Source organism: Mytilus californianus, unplaced genomic scaffold, assembly GCF_021869535.1.
Source record: "Mytilus californianus isolate M0D057914Y unplaced genomic scaffold, xbMytCali1.0.p SCAF_1, whole genome shotgun sequence".
NCBI lineage: Eukaryota > Metazoa > Mollusca > Bivalvia > Mytilida > Mytilidae > Mytilus > Mytilus californianus.
The window spans coordinates 7,331,629-7,353,760 of NW_026262581.1; the positions used below are offsets into that span (position 1 = coordinate 7,331,629).

The following is a 22,132-nucleotide window of genomic DNA, read 5'->3' on the forward strand; positions in this document are numbered from 1 at the left end:
CATGGACATAGCAATGCAAGTTGACCTGGGTTTTGATAAGCCATACTTTAATGATTAATGTAAGTGTAGGGGGTATCTGTGATCACTAGATCATCAAATTCTGGGTTTCATACGCAGAACCTACTATTGTCTATCAGTACAAAGGATCTGTGTGTCTCATTGCTATTAAAGACAATTGTTTTTGCTAAGTTTACACCAGATTTTGGTCTGGGTTTCCAATTGCCATTGCAATACAGTGGATTCTTCAATAGTGAACAGCCGATTTTGATCTTTGTTACCTATTGCATCTGCCATACCAATAGCTGGTAATAGGGTGTGATACAAAATCTTGTATTAGTTTTCTTCTTTCAAAACTGAATATCTGTGATGTATATTTTCAGTTAAGAGATGACATGTCACAAAAAATGATCAGATCAATCCGATTACAATATGGAAATGATGTGAGATCCAACTCCACAAACAGGCTGATTACTGACGCTTGGGATTCCATGCAGAGAAAGGTAATAATAACAAATTAATATAAATTTTATGAACAAAGCATGTTACATCTATTATTTACTCCTCAAAACTTTGCCCCATGATCTTTTATGTTACTAATTCTGTATATATTTATATCTTGATTGAACACCTTATAAAAATAAGATGTGGTAATATGATTGCCAATGAAACAACTCTCCACCAGAGACCAAATGACAAAAAATACCATGCACCATATGTTTTTTTTTTAATTAATCTTGATCATGATTTAAAAATCAGAAGGTTTTTGTTGTCTGTACTTTGATTTTGAATTTTGTTAGTAATACAATGACTGACCATATTGTATCATTAGGTATTTATTCTGAAACATCTAATGAGTGATTCATTGTAACTTATATGAATGACATCATACGAGGTTATTAAACAGATATCAATTATAAATACCCATATATAAACTTATTGATTCATAACTCCTGTTAATAATGGATAAATTTTCCCATTAACAACAAAGTGATTTGTCCTTCACATATATATACCGTTTACTAATTGGAATAAGTTATTGCCTTGGCATCAAATTTCATAGGAAACATCCATGTGTTTTGTTTATGAATGTTTTTTTAAATTTTATGTGCAAATCAAAGAAAGTAAAATGTGATAAAGCAGCTATGTTCTTTATAGATTATTGGTGTTTTATTAAAAGCTTCAAAAATTGTTCAAACTTCCTACCATGTTTATGTGATGAATTAAATGCAAAAATTTCACATCTCTGTCTGTTTTCTACTTTAAATTCCTCAACAATATTTTGTAAAGAAAACCTAAGGGATAACTCAGAACTTCTTAAAAACTGCAAACAAACAAAATCCAAATGGATCTAAAGAAACAAACATACAAAATTTGAACTGAATATAAAGTGCCCTTGTCTCTTGTTGTGAAATGTATAATAAAAATGTAAAAAGTATTTGCATTCTACAGAGAAACTTTGGCAAGAACACATAGAAAAACTTGTCAAAATTAATTGAAAATTAAATCTTCCATATTAAAATATCACATTAATTGAGAAGACCATTTTTATCCCTTTATGTCTATTATATGAAGACAGACAGGGTCTAATTCCCATAAATTAACTTTTTTTATTATGCAAATGATAATTTAATTTTGAGGTTAAGGTAGATAGGGTGTCTTCCTCCATCTTGGATTTTGAAATACCAGAAAACAATCGGTCTAGATTTTTAATAAAAGGTGCAAATTTTGAGAGTAGTAGGTAATTCATGTGTAAGCATTTTCATTTCAATATATAAAATGGCATATTTTATCATATTTATGGTTGTATTTTACAAAAAAAACAGAATACTTTTGTTTGATTCTATTTTTTCCAACTTTGCCACATAAGGGGAGGCAACTCAAATGTAAGGGCAGATAATTCAGATAAAGTTACTTTTACAATAGAATGTGTAAGGAATTTACCTATTTTATTATGTAGCAAGAAAACGGGTCCCGTGACCCCATTTTTTCTTTTTCTTATCTGAAAGCATACTATTAGAGCTATCTTCTTATATTCTATCTCAAAATTCTATGGTATAGTTTTCGTTTTATGGCAGAAAATTGGGTTTTCCATGCATAATCTATACAAAATCTGTCAATTTTGCACAACCTGTGTCGTGAAAATAAGCCCCGTGACCCATTCTTTTTATTATTTTTTTTTAAAAAGCATGATATAAACCACATTTTGGCAAATTATTAAAAAATTCTATGGATTATAATTTAGACACCCCATCTACCTTAATATAGCCATATTTTATTGAATTTTAGTTTCAGTTTAATTGAAGTCTGGAGCTGGCATGTCAGTTAACTGCTAGTAGTCTGTTGCTATTTATGTATTATTGTCATTTTGTTTATTTTCTTTGGTTACATCTTCTGACATCAGACTCGGACTTCTCTTGAACTGAATTTTAATGTGTGTATTGTTCTGCGTTTACTTTTCTACATTGGCTAGAGGTATAGGGGGAGGGTTGAGATCTCATAAACATGTTTAACCCCGCTGCATTTTTGCGCCTGTCCCAAGTCAGGAGCCATCAGCCTTTGTTAGTCTTGTATTATTTTTAATTTTAGTTTCTTGTGTACAATTTGGAGTTTAATATGGCGTTCATTATCACTGAACTAGTATATATATTTGTTTAGGGGCCAGCTGAAGGACGCCTCTGGGTGCGGGAATTTCTCGCTGCATTGAAGACCTGTTGGTGACCTTCTGCTGTTGTCTGTTCTATGGTCGGGTTGTTGTCTCTTTGACACATTCCCCATTTCCATTCTCAATTTGATAGTACTGTCAAATTTTTTTGTAATATAAAAACTGAGTAATGGACTAATAAAACTGAATTTTTAGGAACTCTCCTTGTCTAGCAATTGTTTCCTTACATTATGTATCCAGTATACTGAGGAAAATTAATTTGCATGTGCAAAGTACCAAGTAAACCAAATTTATTAAAAAATGTCTATCCTGTTTTGATTTATCTGCCAAGCAATGTTACTTTACCTTTCTTTGAAATTTACAGCTTGGATGTTGTGGAGTTACAGGAAATATTTCATACTCAAAAAATTCCTGGGAAATTTATAGAGATGGAAGTCATTGGTACAGAAGTAGAACTGAGCGTAAGTGTATACACATTTTTTCTAGTATATGAATGATCAAATATTTGTTAGGTTCAATGGCTATCAAATCATGAAAATATGTTGTACAGTAAGTTGCAAGTTATATTTTGTTGCAAATCATATCTAACTTGGAAAACTTTCTTACATCTATTTTATAAATGAATATCGGTATATATTAGAGGCAACAGTTCTTTACCCATGTTCAAATCTCATAAATCCAGTAAGAATGTACAAATTAAGATGAAAAACCATAGGGAATTCCATGAATTCCAAACGGAGAGAGAGTCAGTCAGGGTGTGTTGACAGTGAAATCGTCTCCTCCTATCCATGCAAATCCACACTCAGTCAAAATGTCACAATAGGTAATAGTACACAATTGGTAAATAAACAGATCAAAAGACTTTTTTGGTATCTTTAGATCTAAGACTATGAAATAAATGTCTTTTGTAAATTGAGTCAACTAATATTTTTCTATTTACAATATATGTGAAATGTATATAGCTTGTAATAATTATTGTTCTTACCTTCTTAAAAACATGATATTTGTGAGCATTTCTTCACGTCTTCTCTATTGAAAAACTTTATCCATATTTTTTATGTAACACATGAAAAAACACATTCTTTGTTTACTTTATCCTGTTGAAATTCACAATATTAAAACATAAACTCCAAGAATAAGTATTTTAATCCTTTGGAAATCTGAAAAAGATATGTATCATTTCTTTATAAACAGCATTTCCTTGAATATTATTCAAATATATTAAGAATATTTCCTTGAATTGATTTGAATACAACTTAAATGCTTCCTGCATGTCATTTTTTTCATCCTTGGCTATATAAATACAAGATATTGCATTAGAAAACCGAAATACAACTGTGTGTGCATGATAAGGGCTGGACTATGTTCCCTTTAAGATAACCTCAGGATATCTTTTTTATTGTAGTATTTTTGTGTTGGTGGTATATTCCACATATCTCCTTTTACTTAAATATAATACTTGTATATACTGCAAAATTTCAATTAAAATTGTACCAACAAATATAAAAGAGAGGCAAAAGATACTCAAAGGGACATTCAAACTCACAAGTAAAAGAAGAACTGACAATACCATGGCAAAATATAAAAAACTACGAAATGACAAACAACATTATACAAAACACAACATAGAAAACTATAGACTGAGTAAAACAGGAACCCAACCAAAAACGGGGGGTGATCTCAGGTGGTCTACAAACCCGTTGATAAGTTAGAGTTATAATAATAGAATTTTGTATTTCTCTATTTCATGATTTTCTTTTTCAGAGGTACCATTTGTACCAGAGAGCTGTTGTACACCAAATGCTGATTTAGAAATGTGTCAGGGCAAAAAGTTTATGGGTCCTCCATCTATGCCTCATGAACCAGGACATCCTGTAAACCCACATTTGTATACAGATGTAAGTAACTATCCAAACACACGGTTAAAAGAACTTTAAAATATCAAATGCTTTAATTTTTCCATTTATAACATATGAGCAACCAAATCAGTGGGAAATCTAGTGACAAAATATTACCTCCCCTGTAAACACTGAAAACTAAATCTTCTCAATGTTTGTCCCATTTTAGCAAGGACGCTATCAGTTATGGATTCACGGGAAAAGGTTCTGGTAAATAGTAAAAATAGAAATAAAACTTCCATTTAATGTTATCATTTCTCTCCTTAAGTAGCAAACGATGAGTACAGCAGGCTATAGAAGCTTGATGTAAAATTGGTTTAAAATGTTGCTATGCGAATAAATTCCTGGAGTACCAACTTCAATTTATTTTTCTGCTGGCTGTATACCTCTCTGGAACATGCTAATTATCCGTATATAATTTTATTCAGCTAGATCAGAGAAAGTCAGGGAAAAATTTTTAAAGGAATCGATTGATATGCAGCAAAGATTGGCACTTTTGTAATTAAGTTACTAAGCAAATTCAAACAGACCTTATCTCGAATGTGAATAGATCTAGAAGACTGCAAATACATGTACAAAAATCGAGACAACCTTTTCTTAAAATTGTATAAAAAAATAGTAGAAAGATACCTTTTTTATAAGAATAGTTATCTTTTATTTCTTAAGCTGCACAGACAGACTTTTACATTTTTATATTCACGAAAAGACAATATTTCTCTATTGAAAGTACATGTGACAAGAGCAGACCAGAGTGCTTGATAACTTAGGTGTGAAAAAATCAGTATACTTTGGGAAATTGTAACATGCTAAGAACTTTGTTGAACACACCAAAAATTGGTGACCCAAAAGATCTTTAGATTTTGTATGTACATGGTTTTTTCAATTTTTTTTATCAATATGCAGCAAAGATTAGCATTTTTTTAAATTTCAGTTTCACAAGCTTCTTATGCAATTATGATTATCTCGATAAATACTGAACATAAAAACATCATGTATTTGCATGTATATTTCTAATAACACAGTTTAACAAATAATTTCTTTAAAAAGTACAATTATTATTTAGAAATAACTTTTGATCAGTATCGTCACCGGCATTATTTTATTATTGACTTTCTTGACTCTATCATAAGAAGAGTGAATTTTCTTTTGTTTTCATTCACTAGATTTCCCACTGAAATAATTGGAGTAATTCGGACTGACCATTTACTGTTCTGAAAAAATTAGAATTGTTTATTCAAAATTATAAAAATTGTACACTGCAGTAAGCCACCCCTTGTCATTTAAGTGTGTGGAATTACATATGAATGAATACTTTATTTTATTTCATGAATTTTTATTCTCATTTCTTGTTCACAAATAAATATAGGTTAGCAAGAGACAAGGTTCAGTGTATGACCTGTCTTGTCAAACAAATAATTGATAGTCATTTATTATTTAAAAATCAATCATGACTGTTTGTAATAAACAATACTTCACTTGTTTTATGATCAATCATATTCCATTCCACACATACGATTTTGCATTGACAAATATACTTTTTTAGAATGAAATCAAGCTATTGTTGCTTCCAAAATTCAAACTTTCAATTACAAAAGTTTGTGTCAAAACAATTTGTTTCTTGAAAAATTACCTTTGTTGAACATGTAAACAGTAAACCTTTCAGTATCATATTATTATATATAAGTAAATTAATGATGCAGTGGATTGAATGATGTCAGTAAACTCAGTTTATCTTGCATTACACTGTCTAGAATTAAATGAAACTTGATTTTAATATAGTATATTTTGATATATATTTTGATAATAGTACTTGTTGTATTTCAGGGATGTTATGATAAAGTGCTTCTCCATATACAGCAACATTCTTTAATTCTTGGAGCTGTAGCTTTAGCAGTTCCCTTATTTTTGGTGAGTTTATTTATAAATTTTTCTCAAAAACTATCAGAAGTTACATTAATGGTCCAAGGGGAGACAATTTTTATAAAGTATGTTCAGTGGAATTATTGTCAGTCAATGGGAGATAATTCAGAAATATAATCAACTTTGTCATGAAAACAAAACATTAATATAAAATGTGCTTTTTTGTTGATATCTGTACCTCACATCTATCATTCTGATTTGTATAATTGCAAGCATTGAAACTGTGTATCAAAGAATATTTCTGTACAGTAAAATAAAATAAAAATAGCTTCTCAAGAGTAACTTGAAATAATCAATTTCCATTTTTTATTTTTCAGATTGTCGGAGTTATAATTACATTTTGTATGTGCTGTAAGGTTAAAAAGGCAGAGGGAGAATGTGATGAAGAGATCTTCTAATAGTCCACTTAGATTTAAAACCCGTCCACTCTTAAACACTGCCATCAATGATAGTATTGTCTCAATAGCAAGCTTAAACCATCAAATGGACAATCTGTTGATTTCAATGATTTTTTCTGTGACTGACAATGTTGCTTGCATTAAAATAGATGATGCATTTTGGTGGATGCATTTTCACCAAAATTTTTTAAAAGTGGATGCAAGTGGATTAATTATTTGCCAATTGATTAATATCGCATGTGGATTAATTATTTTAGAATGGGATTAATATCTCAGAAAAGAAAAAAAAATGTGTAGTGATGTGAAAAGTTTATAATAGATATATAAAAAAAAACTGAATAAGAACATATTAATGCTAAGCATTTAATCGCAGCTTACTACATATGCAAATACATGTACAACAACAGAAGATAGATCATAGTAATAAACCTGAGTTAGATAGACTACCTATTCCTTTCACAAACTGTTTGAATAATTTAACATTATTCAAGTTGATTTGAATAGTACTACATGCTACTGTGACAGGTGAAGAAAATCTATCACCAGGACATTATACAGTCATTTTGTAGCCATTTGTTGCTTTAGTGCTTTGTACAAAGGCTTTTTGTTATTGGTTGTGATGTGCTTAAAACAGAAGTAGTTTAATCAGGAAGATATTTATGTGGTGGAGTAAACTAGGACACAAATAAACATTCCAAAGTATATATATTATTGTTTCCAAATACTTGATCAAAAAATTGTTTTTAATTGACTTGTGAAGCCATCACAGACATTGATAGTATATGTTAGCCGTATGAAGTTCTTATTTGCACAACAAGTACATATGACATACTTTTGTTGTGTATTACATGCTATTGTTGTATAAACCAGATGCTGCCATGTCATTCCAGAGGTTTAAACCATGTAAGCTTTGGAGATTTTTAAATAATATATGTCTTACTTTGGCTACAGTGCAGAAGAAATGCTGTACAATTTTTAAAGCAAACTTTTTTAGTTGTACTATTGATAGGAAAGAAGTTACAGTAAAAAGTGTAGCACACTTTGTATGACCATATATGGTATTTTTGATTGCTGTTTAATTTGAGTTAAATTAACTTTTCATGTAAAAAAAATAGGACAAGTGTCATGATTACACTGTCTACAGCTGTTGGGGAAAAATAGCTTTCTGTCCATGTAATGAATAGTTTAATCACAGATGTACCATTACAGAGAAACAGGGGCTCTTTTCACAAAAAATCTTATGATATAAATGAAACATTCATGACTTAAAAGAGTATTTTTTCTAGTAAGATTTTTTGGTGAAACCAGTCACTGTTTCTTAGTTTCATATAAATGGAAAGCATTCAATGTATGAGAATTCTGTGCACCTTTCTATATTATAAATGTATATGTGATGCATATGTTATATTTGTGACGTGTTCCATATGTTACCTTTACATATGTTCATATATTCCACATGTTAGTCACTTATATGGGAAGAATGTAAATTCAAAGAGTAATTGTTTAGCAAGTAGCAATTATAAAGAAATTGAAAACTATCTGTGGTTCACAAATATTACAATTTTACCCAAGTAGATGGTTTTATAGATACAATATGATGAAAAGCTGTAAGCTACACATTATCTTTATTTGTGCTGTTTCATACAATTTTTTGAACGATGACTTAAAGTAGATCTCAAAACATTTCATAAAGCAATCATTTAATCATTTAACAGCAAACACCAATCTGTAAAGTTACAATCATTTTGTTTGAATTTTAACATCAACTTTCAGAATAGACTGACCCACCTTTCATTAAGAATCAAAAACTGGTCACAGAGAAATGATATCATCAAGCTGGTTCCTTGTTTCAATATGTTGTGAAATCAGTCATTGTGGTGTACATGTATTATAGAAAAATTGAAAATCATTGTTTTTATTTGGTTGATATTAGTGTAGGTTTGATTACTGTGGATTGAATAATATTTGTGGGATATCAATTGAAGTGGGTACAGGTGAACCACAATTTGAATTGTTCATCACAGTCCAATATTTTATAGACTTGTAAGCAGTCTTTGGCAAAACCATGAGATAAAAAAATCCACGAAAATACCATTTTTCTTCAGACCACGAAAATTAGTACCCACGAAATTAAACAAATCCACAGTAATTCTTTATTATTTTGTTAAGACCATTTTCTTTTTTTGTAAATATTTACTGACAGCATTATTTTCATTAGAACTTTAGAAGTAATTGCATTGTGAAATACTAATATTTACTAGTAGATAAGTAGTCCATAGCATATTTGGATTAGTTGCATATTTCATCACCTGGATTTTTTTTTTAAATTAGATGTGGTATTTTATTAGTATTGAACAATGCAATCCGATATGTTGATTTTTTGAGTTTTTTTTTCTCCAATATTGTTTTTGATGGTTAATTTGTTTTCTTGAATAGTAGAAACTCGAAAATAAACATTTCTAAGGTATTAATTAAAAATTAGTTTTATTTTAACTTCTGTTATAAGAGGATATATAAAATTGAAGATATGGTGATTGTATTTTTATTCAATTTTGAAATTGTTGTACAAATAAAAGAGTATTTATTTATCTAATTAAACTTTCAACTGAAATCAAGACATTGGTGACAATCTCATCCATGATTAATCCAAATTTGATGAAAAATATATTGAAATATCTGCTGAGTCTTTGAATAAGATACTTGGCGTGTTGACATATATTTATTATTGTTTGTCGAAATTGTATTGTATGAACTATGTTACATCAGACATAAAAATAGTTGTTTTCGTGTACAGAGTTCACATTAAGGACTACTCATCATACCAAACATCTTATACAATATAAATATCCAAACTGCATTTATTGTTTTGCATTATTCTGTTTTAAAGCTAGTCAAATATTTCATTGTTCGTGATGTTAATATAACTCTTATTTCATTTATAAATATTCAACAAAATAAAAACTGTTGAACAATTTTCATAATACGCATGTAGTATGTTTTTATTATGTGAAAAAATAATAGTTTACATGAGAAAAAATAAGTCTCCTTCCTCAAAAAAATATTGGTCGTATGTTTATATTAAAAAATTAAGTTGTTTTTTCCTAAACTAAATGGTTTTTAAGACTTATATGTGTAAAAACAAAAGAAAAGAATAGAAAACTTTTGGATTTGTTTGAGTATTTTATTTTATTTCTAATTATTTTGTTTGTTTTTTTCTGTGATACAGTGTTACCTCTTTTACTTGCCTGTTGGATATTACAAGTATATGGACTAAATATTGATTTAAATGCCAGTAAAACCTGTTTAAATTTATTAAGATTTACATTTTTTGACTGCACGATATTAGTCTAAAGATTGAATATCTTCATATTTTATTAAGAAAACTGTGATTAGTGTAGTACAGTTGTGAACATACGGTTAGTGATTATATTTTATTTGTTGTATTTTTCATTGTTACATATATTTTAGATTTATTATTATTTAATTTGTTGATACTTAAGTTTATATCAGAAAGGAAGATTTTTTTCAACCAGTAAAAACATTTGACTTAGTCAAAGCTTTTTAAAATTATACTGCATTTTAAAGATAATTCCCAAAGACAGCTCTATGGGACTATTTGAATAAGAGAAGATACATTTTTGGACTAACTTGGCCCTGAAAATAGAAAAAAGGATCATACCACCATTGTTAACTTAGTTTAATCATCTGAAAATAAGGCTTTGAAAGAAGTAAATATTTCCTCAAATATACTGGGACTTTATAACAGTGTGGTGATAAAAGATTGACCTGATTTAAAAAAAAATATGCTTATGTTAGGAATATTTGGTCAAAATTAACATACTGTACAATCATTGCACTGTCAAAAAAGACTTAACAACCACCTTTTTATTATGACATCATAACTTCATTTGGATTTTTTTATACAACTTTACAGTGCAGGACTGCAGTTATCCTCAAATGACTAATTAATGTAAGGCAACACATCTGAAGATTTTATAAAGGTTTCTGCAAGATTTTTATTTCACTTTTTGCAGAAAATATGGTATGATTGTATAATAGTGTTGATCACAGTGCCATACTTTATTCTGAGATACTATATATCAATGTTAATTGTTTTGTTTTCTTCTAAATATTGTTTTCCAATAGATAAAAACATCATTTCTTTTGGTACATGAATGAGTGAGTTTAGAATTGAATAGTCAACTTCGTGTGAAGTTAGTTTAAATTGTTTTTTTGATCTGAGACGGATTAATATGAAGGTACAACAGCAAATTTTAATATACTTAATATGTTCAGCAAAAAGGTCTTTATTCATGTTGTACTATAAATACAATGATCTAAAGAAAGGATAAGATGGAGGAAACAATCCAATAAGGTTTTTAAAGACAGGAGATATCATTTGTAAAATATATTCATGTAATATTAGTTATGTAAAGTCAAATAATTAGACTAAGAATATCAAAAAGAAAAATTATTGCTGGTATACATTTCTTCACAAAATTTTAAAGTGCATGTTCTGAAAAAAAACTAAATTTAGTAGGAACACCTGACCTTTTAGAATATATTACAGTAAAACTTTGGTGTATAGATATGTTAGACATAACTTTTTAGTTCCTGGAATTTAAATTCTATATTTTGGAACCCTCTGAACAAGAACAAAAATTACCTAGAAAAGTTTTTGAAGATACTTCCGGTGTTAAAGAAGGTGAAGTTCTACACTACTTATTTATATATCCGATTAAACATATCTTATTCTTTTTAGTACAATACTACATTTGTATTCATTATTTAAAGGATTGATATTGTATGATATCAGGGATGCTTTCCAAACTTACTTGCTTTACTATTGAATAGTAAATGGGATTTGAAAAGTGACTATTGGATTCATTATATAATATAGTATCAGTAAATATAACCAGTTTAAACTGTATCTCATGTTGAACATAATAAACGCATAATGTTAATTACATCGCAATGTTGAACACCTTTACTGATCCGAATTTATGTCTACGCAGCAAAATTATCATTTTATCATTAGTCATTTTATAGATAAAATCACATTCCTTTCATATAATGGAAACATGTCATCATTATGTATAAATTCAAGATCATTGTACAGAATTTTTATCTTTGTGTAGATAAATCATATTATTACATTTTCCTTCTTTTTTTGTTTCTAAAAATTAAAAAAGTTAATTATAAATTGTAGTCAGAAATAAATGCGAATCTTTTAATAATTTGTGTGAGCAATGTCTTTTGAGTTTGATTATTGCCTGACTTTTGTGTCATGATTAGTGTATTTCATGACTTCTTTTTTGTAATCATTATCTTATCTTGTCAATGAAATAAAAATATTTTACTATCAAAGGATATCACATTAATCTTTAGCCAACTGAGGATCTCAATGTAATTACATAGTGACTAGGAAGTTAGTTCTTGCTTTTCTATGAATAATCTGTTGCTTTACCTTTACCAAATGTATCTTGTTATTCTACTTATAAATTGATTGATTGATTGATTGTTGTTTAACATCACTTTCATCACTATTGTGCTATTTCGTGGCAGTCAATTTTTATTGATGGAGGAAGCCAGAGTGCCCTGAGAGAACCATCGACCTTTGGTAGGAAAACTGACAATCCTAGTCAATTAAGATTGGAGTCAAGTGCACCTGCCACATGCAGGTTTCGAACTCACAACCTCAGTGCTGACAGGCTAGTGATACAGTAGTTTGACTACTTAGACCACTTAACCACAGAGGTTCCTACTTATACACTTATATCCATAACCTAGAAGGAAATGTTAGAAAAGTATAAATTTGATTGTCTCTCTTAGGTCTTAATATCAGACTAGGAGGAAATGTTAGAAAATTATAAATCTGGTTGTCTCTCTTATGTCTTAATATCAGAGTAGGAGGAAATGTTAGAAAATTATAAATCTGGTTGTCTCTCTTATGTCTTAATATCAGAGTAGGAGGAAATGTTAGAAAATTATAAATCTGGTTGTCTCCCTTAGGTCTTAATATGAAAGACCATGGCGTCCATGATCTATCTTTAAATTGGATACCTAAATTTATATATACATTGAATTACAGTAGGTTTGTTTTGCCTGCAATGAATGTCACAGAATAAGAGACATTGGGATGCTAATTTGAAAGTGGCATTATCTCTTTGTTTTAAGCTTTATATTTCAGAAGGTAGAATACCTGGTTACTGTAAATTCAGAAATTATTGCGAGGTTTTTATTAATGCGAATAATGCGACTGGATGAGTATCACAATAATAAGAACTCACATTGTGATATCTGATACATATATCTGTATGCTGTCTTTCATTGAATCGCAATAATAAATCTCTCATTTTTGTCCATTCTTAAAAAAAAGCAATAATAAATGCACGCAATACTTTCTGAATTTACAGTTCTTCATATCTTGTTTACAGATACGTTATGGTCTGAAGTTTCCATCTGTTGATTTTCACGATTTAGTGACTGCTTATAAAATCTGTATATTTTTTTTTACCATGTGATATTTTAAGTTATAAAGAGTAATAAAACAACTACATTTGGTAAATAGAATCATTGCAAGGTGAACATGACCATTTGATAGGGTTCATTTGATCTTGACATCAGGTTCATGGTTCTTTGGTCAAAATTTGTATCTATTTCATGGACAATGTAAGTAATAGATCAACTAAATTAGGTGTATATAATGATTGTTAGGTGTACATTGCCATCTGACAGGGTTAATCTGACTTTGATGATTAATCTATATTGAGACCTTCTTCTTGAAGATTTTCAACATAACATGCAATCACAATCAGCTAAGTAAGTGAGATATTTCAGTGTGCACACTCTTGTTTATATCTTCCACAACCCCCACCCCCCTTTCCCGCCAACATTCTTACAACGAATTTCACTAAATCTAAGAATCCCCCTCTCCATCAGTTTATATATTGCTATTTACAGGTTTTGATTGATCTAAACTTAGTTTCTTTGAATTTTATTCCACAACATATGTTTCTGGCATCCCAAGATTTTTGTCAAGAGCATGTATACCTGATGGATATTCCAGAAATTTGTGTCATGCACACAAAGCAGTATCTTACGTTTAATTATATACTGCAACTTCTCATGAAATAAAAGTAAACAGATGTCTTGTGCTAGGTAAAAAAAATGTGCTTAAGTAAGTATATAAGGACAACACGGATTAAAATGACGATATAGAAAAGTAGCATATAACCAAAGTCGCAAACATATCTGTTGAGTTTGATAATTCCATGTCAAAGCAGACAGTCGGTATTTCAAACTAATTGTACACCATTACTAGCTGAATTGCTCTTGCACTCATATGATGCAGTATTTCGGCGTATAAGCAAATTAAATGCTTTAATTTATATAGACAAATCAACCTTAGTCTAGAAATGCTGTAAATTAATTGAACAGCAACTACCAAAGATTTCACTTTCAGTGAGTACTTGCATCCCATTTATCTCAATGAACCCTAAATTAAGGACTAGGTGTAATAGACATACTTTTTCTTCAAATCGAAATCGATGGAAAACTCCAAACAAAATTTATGACAATCGCGATGTTTCAGTTTTCCTTATTGTCAAGATCTGCCGCAGCCTCAGTTGATATGATATGACAGAATATGTACTCTTGGCCACTACACAAACAGAGGCATTTGCGTAAGAGTAGACTAAAAGTATGGGTGGGTGTGAAAGGGGGGGTCTTCTGAAAGTGAAAAGTGGCTCCTACGCCACTGAGAGGTAACACAACACAAGCAAGTTCAATAAGGGAGCTGCCATTTGATTTTTATGGGGGCTAGGATGAAAAATTTTGTCCTGCATTTTTTTTGAGTTGTAATCTCAAATGGTAGCTCCCTAAGAAGAACGACAGAAAATATATATACAACCTTACGTTATATCCAAAAGAATGATGGAATTATTGAAATTTTACAGGCAAGAGTTGTCACTCTTGGTACTGAAACTTAATGGCGATATACAACCAAGGCGGTTTCATTCAAAATAGATAAAATCTAATTAGTCAATTTTCTGTAAATGAGTATAAACCAGGAATACAAATACCGTTATAGAAACAATAAACCCACAAGATTTTAATCCGGAAAACTGATAGTGGATAGATAATGATTTCGCAATTTTTTTATGGTCTTTGACTTAGAGATCACTGAAATAGTTGACTCAGTCAGGGCAAAGATGTTATATTAATTAAAAAAATTATATTTCTGAGAACATATATAACTCTTCGATGAACGTTGCAATGAATGATTTTAAAAATGGCTAAATTACATACTTTTTTCATTTGTTTTCTCTTTCTAGATTACACTGTGACGTCCATGTCAAAATTTCACCCGTTGATGAAAATGCCTGCCCATAAACATACTAACGGAATTGCGAGTTTGAATAATGACCGTGACTGAGTATCATGACTAATCAAGGTTGAGTAAATTGAAAACTTTTCAGTGTAACTTTGAAACCATGTGTTGTACAGTGGAATCTGGCGCATGGAGCCATCCAACTGACTGACTGACAGTGATTACATCGGTCCTTCTTGCTACAAATGTAATTGTATATGTTAATTGTGTTTATTTAAATCCATCTTTCCGAATTTGACTGTGCAGGATGTATATATACACAGCCGGTGGGGATAGTGACGTCCGTTTAGGTATGTGGGATGTATAAATACGAAGTTACGTCCAGTCGGATAAGGGACATTACAATCGATGCCTCCTGTTACGAGAGTGTCACGCTCTCTGCAGTTTAAAGAACCACTGAAACAACTCTGCTCAGTAGACTTGCTACATTTCCCTTTCTTTTATTTCTTTCTTACTAATTTACATGTTTACTAAAAACTGCCAGTATACTGATTGCCCTGCAGATGTCAGTATAATGGTAATCTCTTAGTTATAGCAGTAAAATTGATAAAGGGGCAAAACTGTAAAAAAGAAAATAAGGAAGGGACATGTAGCAAGTCTACAACTCTGCCTATATCCAAAAATATGAATAAAAAGAAGGTGTGGGTGTACGTCAATGAGACAGCAACCCAACGACATAAACAACGTAAAAAATCTAGAAGGATTCGTACAGTCTTCGACGATAGACAGGTATCTATGCAATTTATCAAGCTCTTCACTTCCCGAGTCTATAATAAATCTAACAGCTTAACAAATCAAAGACATGTCATTAAAGCTCATTTTACAGTTATATATGAATACAGCCCTTCATTGCATCTACTCTCTTTTCGGATTTATTGTTAATTTGTTGTCGTCTTGAAAATGCAAACTATATTTTCCATATTCCATATTGTTAACCAGACAAGACTCATTGCAAGAACTATTTTGTAAGTTTTTTCCATATTCCATATTGTTAACCAGACAAGACTCATTGCAAGAACTATTTTGTAAGTTTCAAACAAATTCGAGAGAAGACTAAAACAACTCTTGAGGAAGGAGCACTGGTGATTAGAAAATCTTGAATAGGACACGAGCGATGACTGAAACGACTATTGAGGAAGGAGCATTTGTAATTAGAAATCAAGAGTAGCACGACTGAATTGACTATTTAATAATGAGCATTTGTAATTAAAAATCCAGAGTAGGACACCGAGAGACGACATAAACGACTATTGAATAAGGAGCATTTATAATTAAAAAAATCTTGAGCAGGACACCGAAAAACGACTGAAAAATCTATTGGAGAAGGAGCATTTGTATTTAGAAATCCTGAGCAGGACACCGAAAGATGACTGAAAAGACTATCAGTGAAGAAGGAACGCAAGTAATGAGACATCCATTACAGTATGTCCTGCATCCTGCTTGACATGCAACACCTGCAACATTGATCAGCATTTACTGAAACAATTAATGCAGCCATTGAGGGATTTCCAATAGGTATTTCCACTGTTATTGTTTCAATTAATTCCTTTTTATTGTCAATCCCTCTATATAGTTTGCACGCTTCAAGAGCCGTGATGTGTAGTTAAATTTGAATAATACGGTATAATGTTGTCAGATCATTAAAGGGTACACTTGTGAAAACGAAATTTCGTTAAGAATCATTAAAACATTATGCAAATGCATCGTTATTAAAAAGAACTCACGACATATTAAGATAAAAGCTTATTTCAATCAAATCATGTGATATAAATTAAACAATGTGTCTATTTTCAAAGCGAATCAAAGGGATCGGAAACAGATATAGTATGTCCTGAACCATTAAGAAGTCAGAAAAGAAACTAGGTTCATGATGCACAAAAGTATCGTTCAACATCTCCAAATGACATTTCTGTCAAATTCTTCACTTTCATACAGAAGAACATTTTATATAGAAATTGTTTAAAACTACAAATTTATTGGAAGGAATAAGTTAGACATACAGGTATTGAACATATCGAATTTCATGAAAAATGAGATGGCTATAATTCTAAGATTAGAAGTTCCAAAAGTGGACATAGCTACTCATTTTTCGATACTCTTAGTTCAAAAGTAACATGCTGACTAATCATATATTAAATTAATGAATTAAAGTTAGATGGAAATTACAGAAAATGTTGATGCATCACAGTAAATGTTATTCAAATAGTTACACAAAATGTCACTTTTCTTAAAGCTCAAGTCAGTCTAAGATTTAATGTAGCCAGTCTCAAATTTGATATATAATTCATGTTTAATATTCGGTACCATATTCTTTGTTTTAATGTGTATATATTTAATAGTCGGTGCCATATTGTAGTGTATTAACTGGCTGTTTCTGTATTGGCCCAGGTATAGATTCGAGGTAAGCTGGGTTGGCCCTGGGACTCGAAGAATGTTTAGTATATATAGAATATATAGGGTACTATATGTGTTTCTGTATAAGGTAAATCGGTAAAGATTTTTCAATACATAAAAATCTTATAAAACTAGGGACTATCAACGTGAATATACAAATGAACATCGAATTTAAAACATAATTCTTTAGAACGTATCATTTTGACAGAACATATTATATCTATTGGTTTGCTGAATCCATTTGAAACAATCTCTCAGAGGTGTTTGACAGAATTAAAATAACCCTGTAAAGAACTAGTGCAAACAACAATATCTAAGATTGCATGTAAAATTGTGCGTAAAATTGGCAACTAATATAATTTGTTAGGGAACACTGTGCGTTTTAATGTATCAATTTACAAATTAGTGTCCAAATCATTTAGTTATGTACCGTCACACTGGCGCTAAATGCACTTATGGTAACACGTCACTAAAAGATATTTAGTCAATATAGGAAAATTGGAAGCTTGTAAAAAGGGACAATATCTCATTTATCTCTGTATTTGCATTAACAATTAAAGAAATGGAAATTTACTCATCAGTTTCATCATGGGGTTAACCCTAAAGGTTAATATTGAGTGCTTCTCTTGTAATTGGAAAACGATCATCAAAGCAGACCCTGTTTTCGATTCAAAACACTGATACACAAGAGTGTTCTCGTACAGTAATTTCCTATTATGATAGCGGGTTATCATTACGTTTTTATTAATTGGTATGATGTTCTACAAAAGAATAAAAATATTAGCTCGTTTTAGCCTCGGTACATTCATCGAAATAGTTTAACCGATGAAAAAGATTTGATGTCAAATGATTTCTGCAGTATTTTGCAGGAAATAAGGATTATGCTCTAAGTAATTTAACAGCTGCACCAAGTAAGCTTTTGTACACAAAGGCTCTTTTGTATTTAAGTGGGTTATATCTTATAAAGCACTAATAAAGCAAAGTAATACTACTTCTTTCAAATGTATATTCCGGAAAGAAGTACTAAAGTTTTCATTAGTCCTAATGTTTACAAATTGCATTCTTCATGTTTTACACGTACTTAACTTTCTCAATGGAGTAGCATGGTTTTTGAAGCGATTTCTAAATGTAAAATTTTATTTGTCCATTTTGATACCCATTTCTTTTCTATTACTCATTTCAAATAGATTAAATAGTGGTCCATGATAGTACACATATATATTAAAAAATATTTTTTTAATCGGAAAACTAACAGGAACATATAGATCAAATACAAGCACAGCTATTTATTTTAAGTATGATTCTGCTCTTTGGTCGGGTTGTTGTCTTTTGACATATTCCCCGTTTCCATTCTCAATTTTATGAATTTGCTGTTAATCACTGAAAATATAAGCTTTTAACATATTGAGATTATCCCCAATTTTAAAGAATTATAAGGATTAAACGCAGTTTTAGAGGAATTGATTGGTGTGTAAACTGGACCAAGTCACTCACAAACATATCATAAAAGTCCTTCGGACTTTTTTTGTTTATGAGTGAATTGGTCCAGTTATACACTAATAAATTACTTCAAAAAGGCGTTTAATCCTATAGTAGCCGTTATAGTCTCCTGGTATCCTGCTTCTGTTGTGAGCGAACGGTTATATTACTTTTTACCTCAAAATTCAATTTCGGGTCCTCTAAGCGGTCCGCGTTTAAGTCGTGTTGATTTCAATAAAAACAAATTCAACTGTTGGGAAGTAAGAATAAAATTATACTGTTAAGCGTAAATGTTAAATTGCAGGATAAAACAATATTCGTACATAGTAAGACAATATAAATTTTATTTCTATCCGCAACGAAACAGGAGAACTTTGTTTCTAAATCTCGTACAAATAAATTGTGTATGCGAATATTGTCTATATTATGGAAGCGCATATGGTACACCCCTTGTAAAGTTATTTTGTTGCAAATAAGTCGGAATTGTTAGTTATGTTGTATGTTAAAAGCTCAAATCAAACATCATGTTGAAGTCAACTTGTCGGAATGATGAAGAAAAAGTTGTATTACAATTTCGACTTGCTAATATAAATGTAATGACATAGTAATAAGAAGTCGACATGTTGAATTCAACTTGTTAATTGATTAAGTCGACAACTTGTTTATTTGATGATGAGGTAAAACCAAGTGACCATTTTGGAAAAACATAGGTCTATTTTAAATCGATTTCCATATGTCGTTTGTTTAATGTGCTTCGGATGAGTGTCGCTATCCATTGAATTAAAGTTCAAATTAAAGTTCGAGTTGTTGTCCAGAGTTATTTGGTATGAAAAGGGGGAACGGCAGTCATGCAAATATCAGAAAAAAGTACTAAAAAAATAACAATATTTCGGACTTAAGGGATATATCCCCACACCACTTAGTCCGGCCGTTTATTTTCCTTAGTTCTCAAATGGAATCATTATTATAATAAGGATTCCACGGAACCTTCTGTCTCGCCTGAGATTGCTGTTGTCAGTGTAAAATTGTAATGTTGACTGTAAAAAGTTCATTTTTCTGTAACATACAAAATTAAAAAAATAGTTTTTTCTGTAGATGCTTTATCTTGATCTAAAAAAATAACTCCTATACAAGTTTTATAACAATTCACGGAGATTTACAAATTTATCAGGACAAAACAGTTTTATTAACTGCAAAAAAAACCCAACCGTATATAAAAATAAGAAGATGTGATATGATAGCCAAATAATCTTTATTTCAAGAGGATAATCCCATTAGTTAAAACTAATCTTCCTGAGAGTCCTCAAAATAATAATAACATATTTATAAGTACATACAATATTATAATGATATATTATACACAATATACAATTGTATCTAGATAATAATGAAAAAGCATATTAATTTGCACAATTGATGAAAAATTCGTAACATTTTGTTTTAAAAGATACAAGTGTATTACTCATTTTTATTTCATTTGGTAAACTGTTCCATATTTGAGAACCTGAATATGTAAATGTTTTCTTTAAAAAGTTTGTTTTGGCTTCGGAAGATTTAATAGTTTTTCATCAGCCGAACGTAAATTATAATTCTGATTACCAATAAAATGAAAGTTTTCTTGTAAATAGTTAGGAACCATATCATTTAATGATTAAATACAAGTATTGCCTTTTGATATTGAATGCGTTTTTCCACATTTAACCAGTTTAAACTATTAAACAACAAACTGGATGATGTCATTATGTCAGCTTCTACTATAACCCTAGCAGATTTCTTTAATAACTTATTAACTTTATTTATTCCACTTTCATAGCAACTTCCCCATATATTGCAACAATAATCAAACAATAGCAGAATATAACCATTAAAATAAATAATACGTATATGCATAGGTAAATATTTTCTTATCTTTTGTAATAAATTGATTCTATTTGATATTGTACATGACATTTTATCTATTTGCTCATTCCAATTTAGGTTTTTGTCGATATATAAACCGAGAAGTTTTTCACAATCTACATTCTCTATTTGTTCATCTGAAATTTTGATATCTAAACTGTTCCCAGTTGAATAAAGCCTCTGTTTTGAACCAATAATCATTGATTTACACTTTTTGGCATTTAGTTTCATACAATTTTGCGAACACCAGTTTTCAATTACATGAATGTCATTTTGAAGGTTAGCAGTTAACTGAAGTACATTATTACCTTTACTATGTAATGTAGAATCATCTGCATATAAATCTATTAATGAATTTTTTATGTTCAGTGGTAAATCATTGATATATAAAATAAATAACAGAGGGCCAAGGATAGAGCCTTGTGGTACACCAGTTTTTATGCATTTAGTATTAGACATGACGTTATTGACCTTAACTTGTTGACTTCGTTCAAACAAGTATGACTTAAACCAGTCTAGTGTACAGTTTGAAACATTTGATATTCAAGCTTTTTTAATAAAATAATATGATTAACCAAATCAAAAGCTTTCTTTAAATCTAAAAATATAACTCCGTTTATTTCTCCATTATCTATATTTGCTAACCATTCATCTACTAATTTAGTAAGTGCAGTTGTGCACGAATGTTTAGGTCTGAAACCTGACTGTGTAGTATTAAGAAGGTCATTACTATTTAAATATATATACAAACTATCAGCTTTATGTCGTTCTATGATTTTGGAGAGACAAGGCAAAACTGCTATTGGTCTATAATTATCAGGATTACAAGCATCGGCACTTTTAAAAATTGGGCAAACTCTTGCAGTTTTAAAAATACTTGGAAATTTACCACATTTGATGCTTAGATTAAATAAATATGTTAAAGCTGGTGCAATGACATCGCTGCACATACTCAAAATATTTGGTCCAACATCATCTAAACCAGTTGCTTTAGACTTGTCAAATTTTTTTAAATACATTTTTACATCTAAAATACTCATTTCTGGTATAATGAATTTTTCACTACCCCTTTGTAACTTTGATTTCACAA

At 30.2% G+C, this 22,132-nt stretch overlaps 1 protein-coding gene and 1 long non-coding RNA gene across 6 annotated transcripts in view; one reads left to right on the forward strand and one right to left on the reverse strand.

Annotated features, from left to right (window-relative positions):
- LOC127698882 (tetraspanin-18-like) overlaps window positions 1-12,245 on the forward strand; it is a 58,708-nt gene extending 46,463 nt beyond the window's left edge. For all 5 annotated transcript variants that reach the window (XM_052202635.1, XM_052202602.1, XM_052202620.1 and 2 more), the window contains 5 exons: window positions 381-500; window positions 3,027-3,123; window positions 4,427-4,560; window positions 6,385-6,468; window positions 6,798-12,245. In XM_052202635.1, the coding sequence (XP_052058595.1) occupies window positions 381-500; window positions 3,027-3,123; window positions 4,427-4,560; window positions 6,385-6,468; window positions 6,798-6,878 (516 nt within the window). In that variant the 3' untranslated portion in view covers window positions 6,879-12,245. The remainder of the gene's footprint in view (window positions 1-380; window positions 501-3,026; window positions 3,124-4,426; window positions 4,561-6,384; window positions 6,469-6,797) is intronic.
- Window positions 1-22,132, reverse strand: part of LOC127699075 (uncharacterized) — a 109,498-nt gene that overhangs the window by 64,107 nt on the left and 23,259 nt on the right. The window contains exon 2 of the long non-coding RNA XR_007981065.1: window positions 3,648-3,822. This is a non-coding gene — a long non-coding RNA (uncharacterized LOC127699075). The remainder of the gene's footprint in view (window positions 1-3,647; window positions 3,823-22,132) is intronic.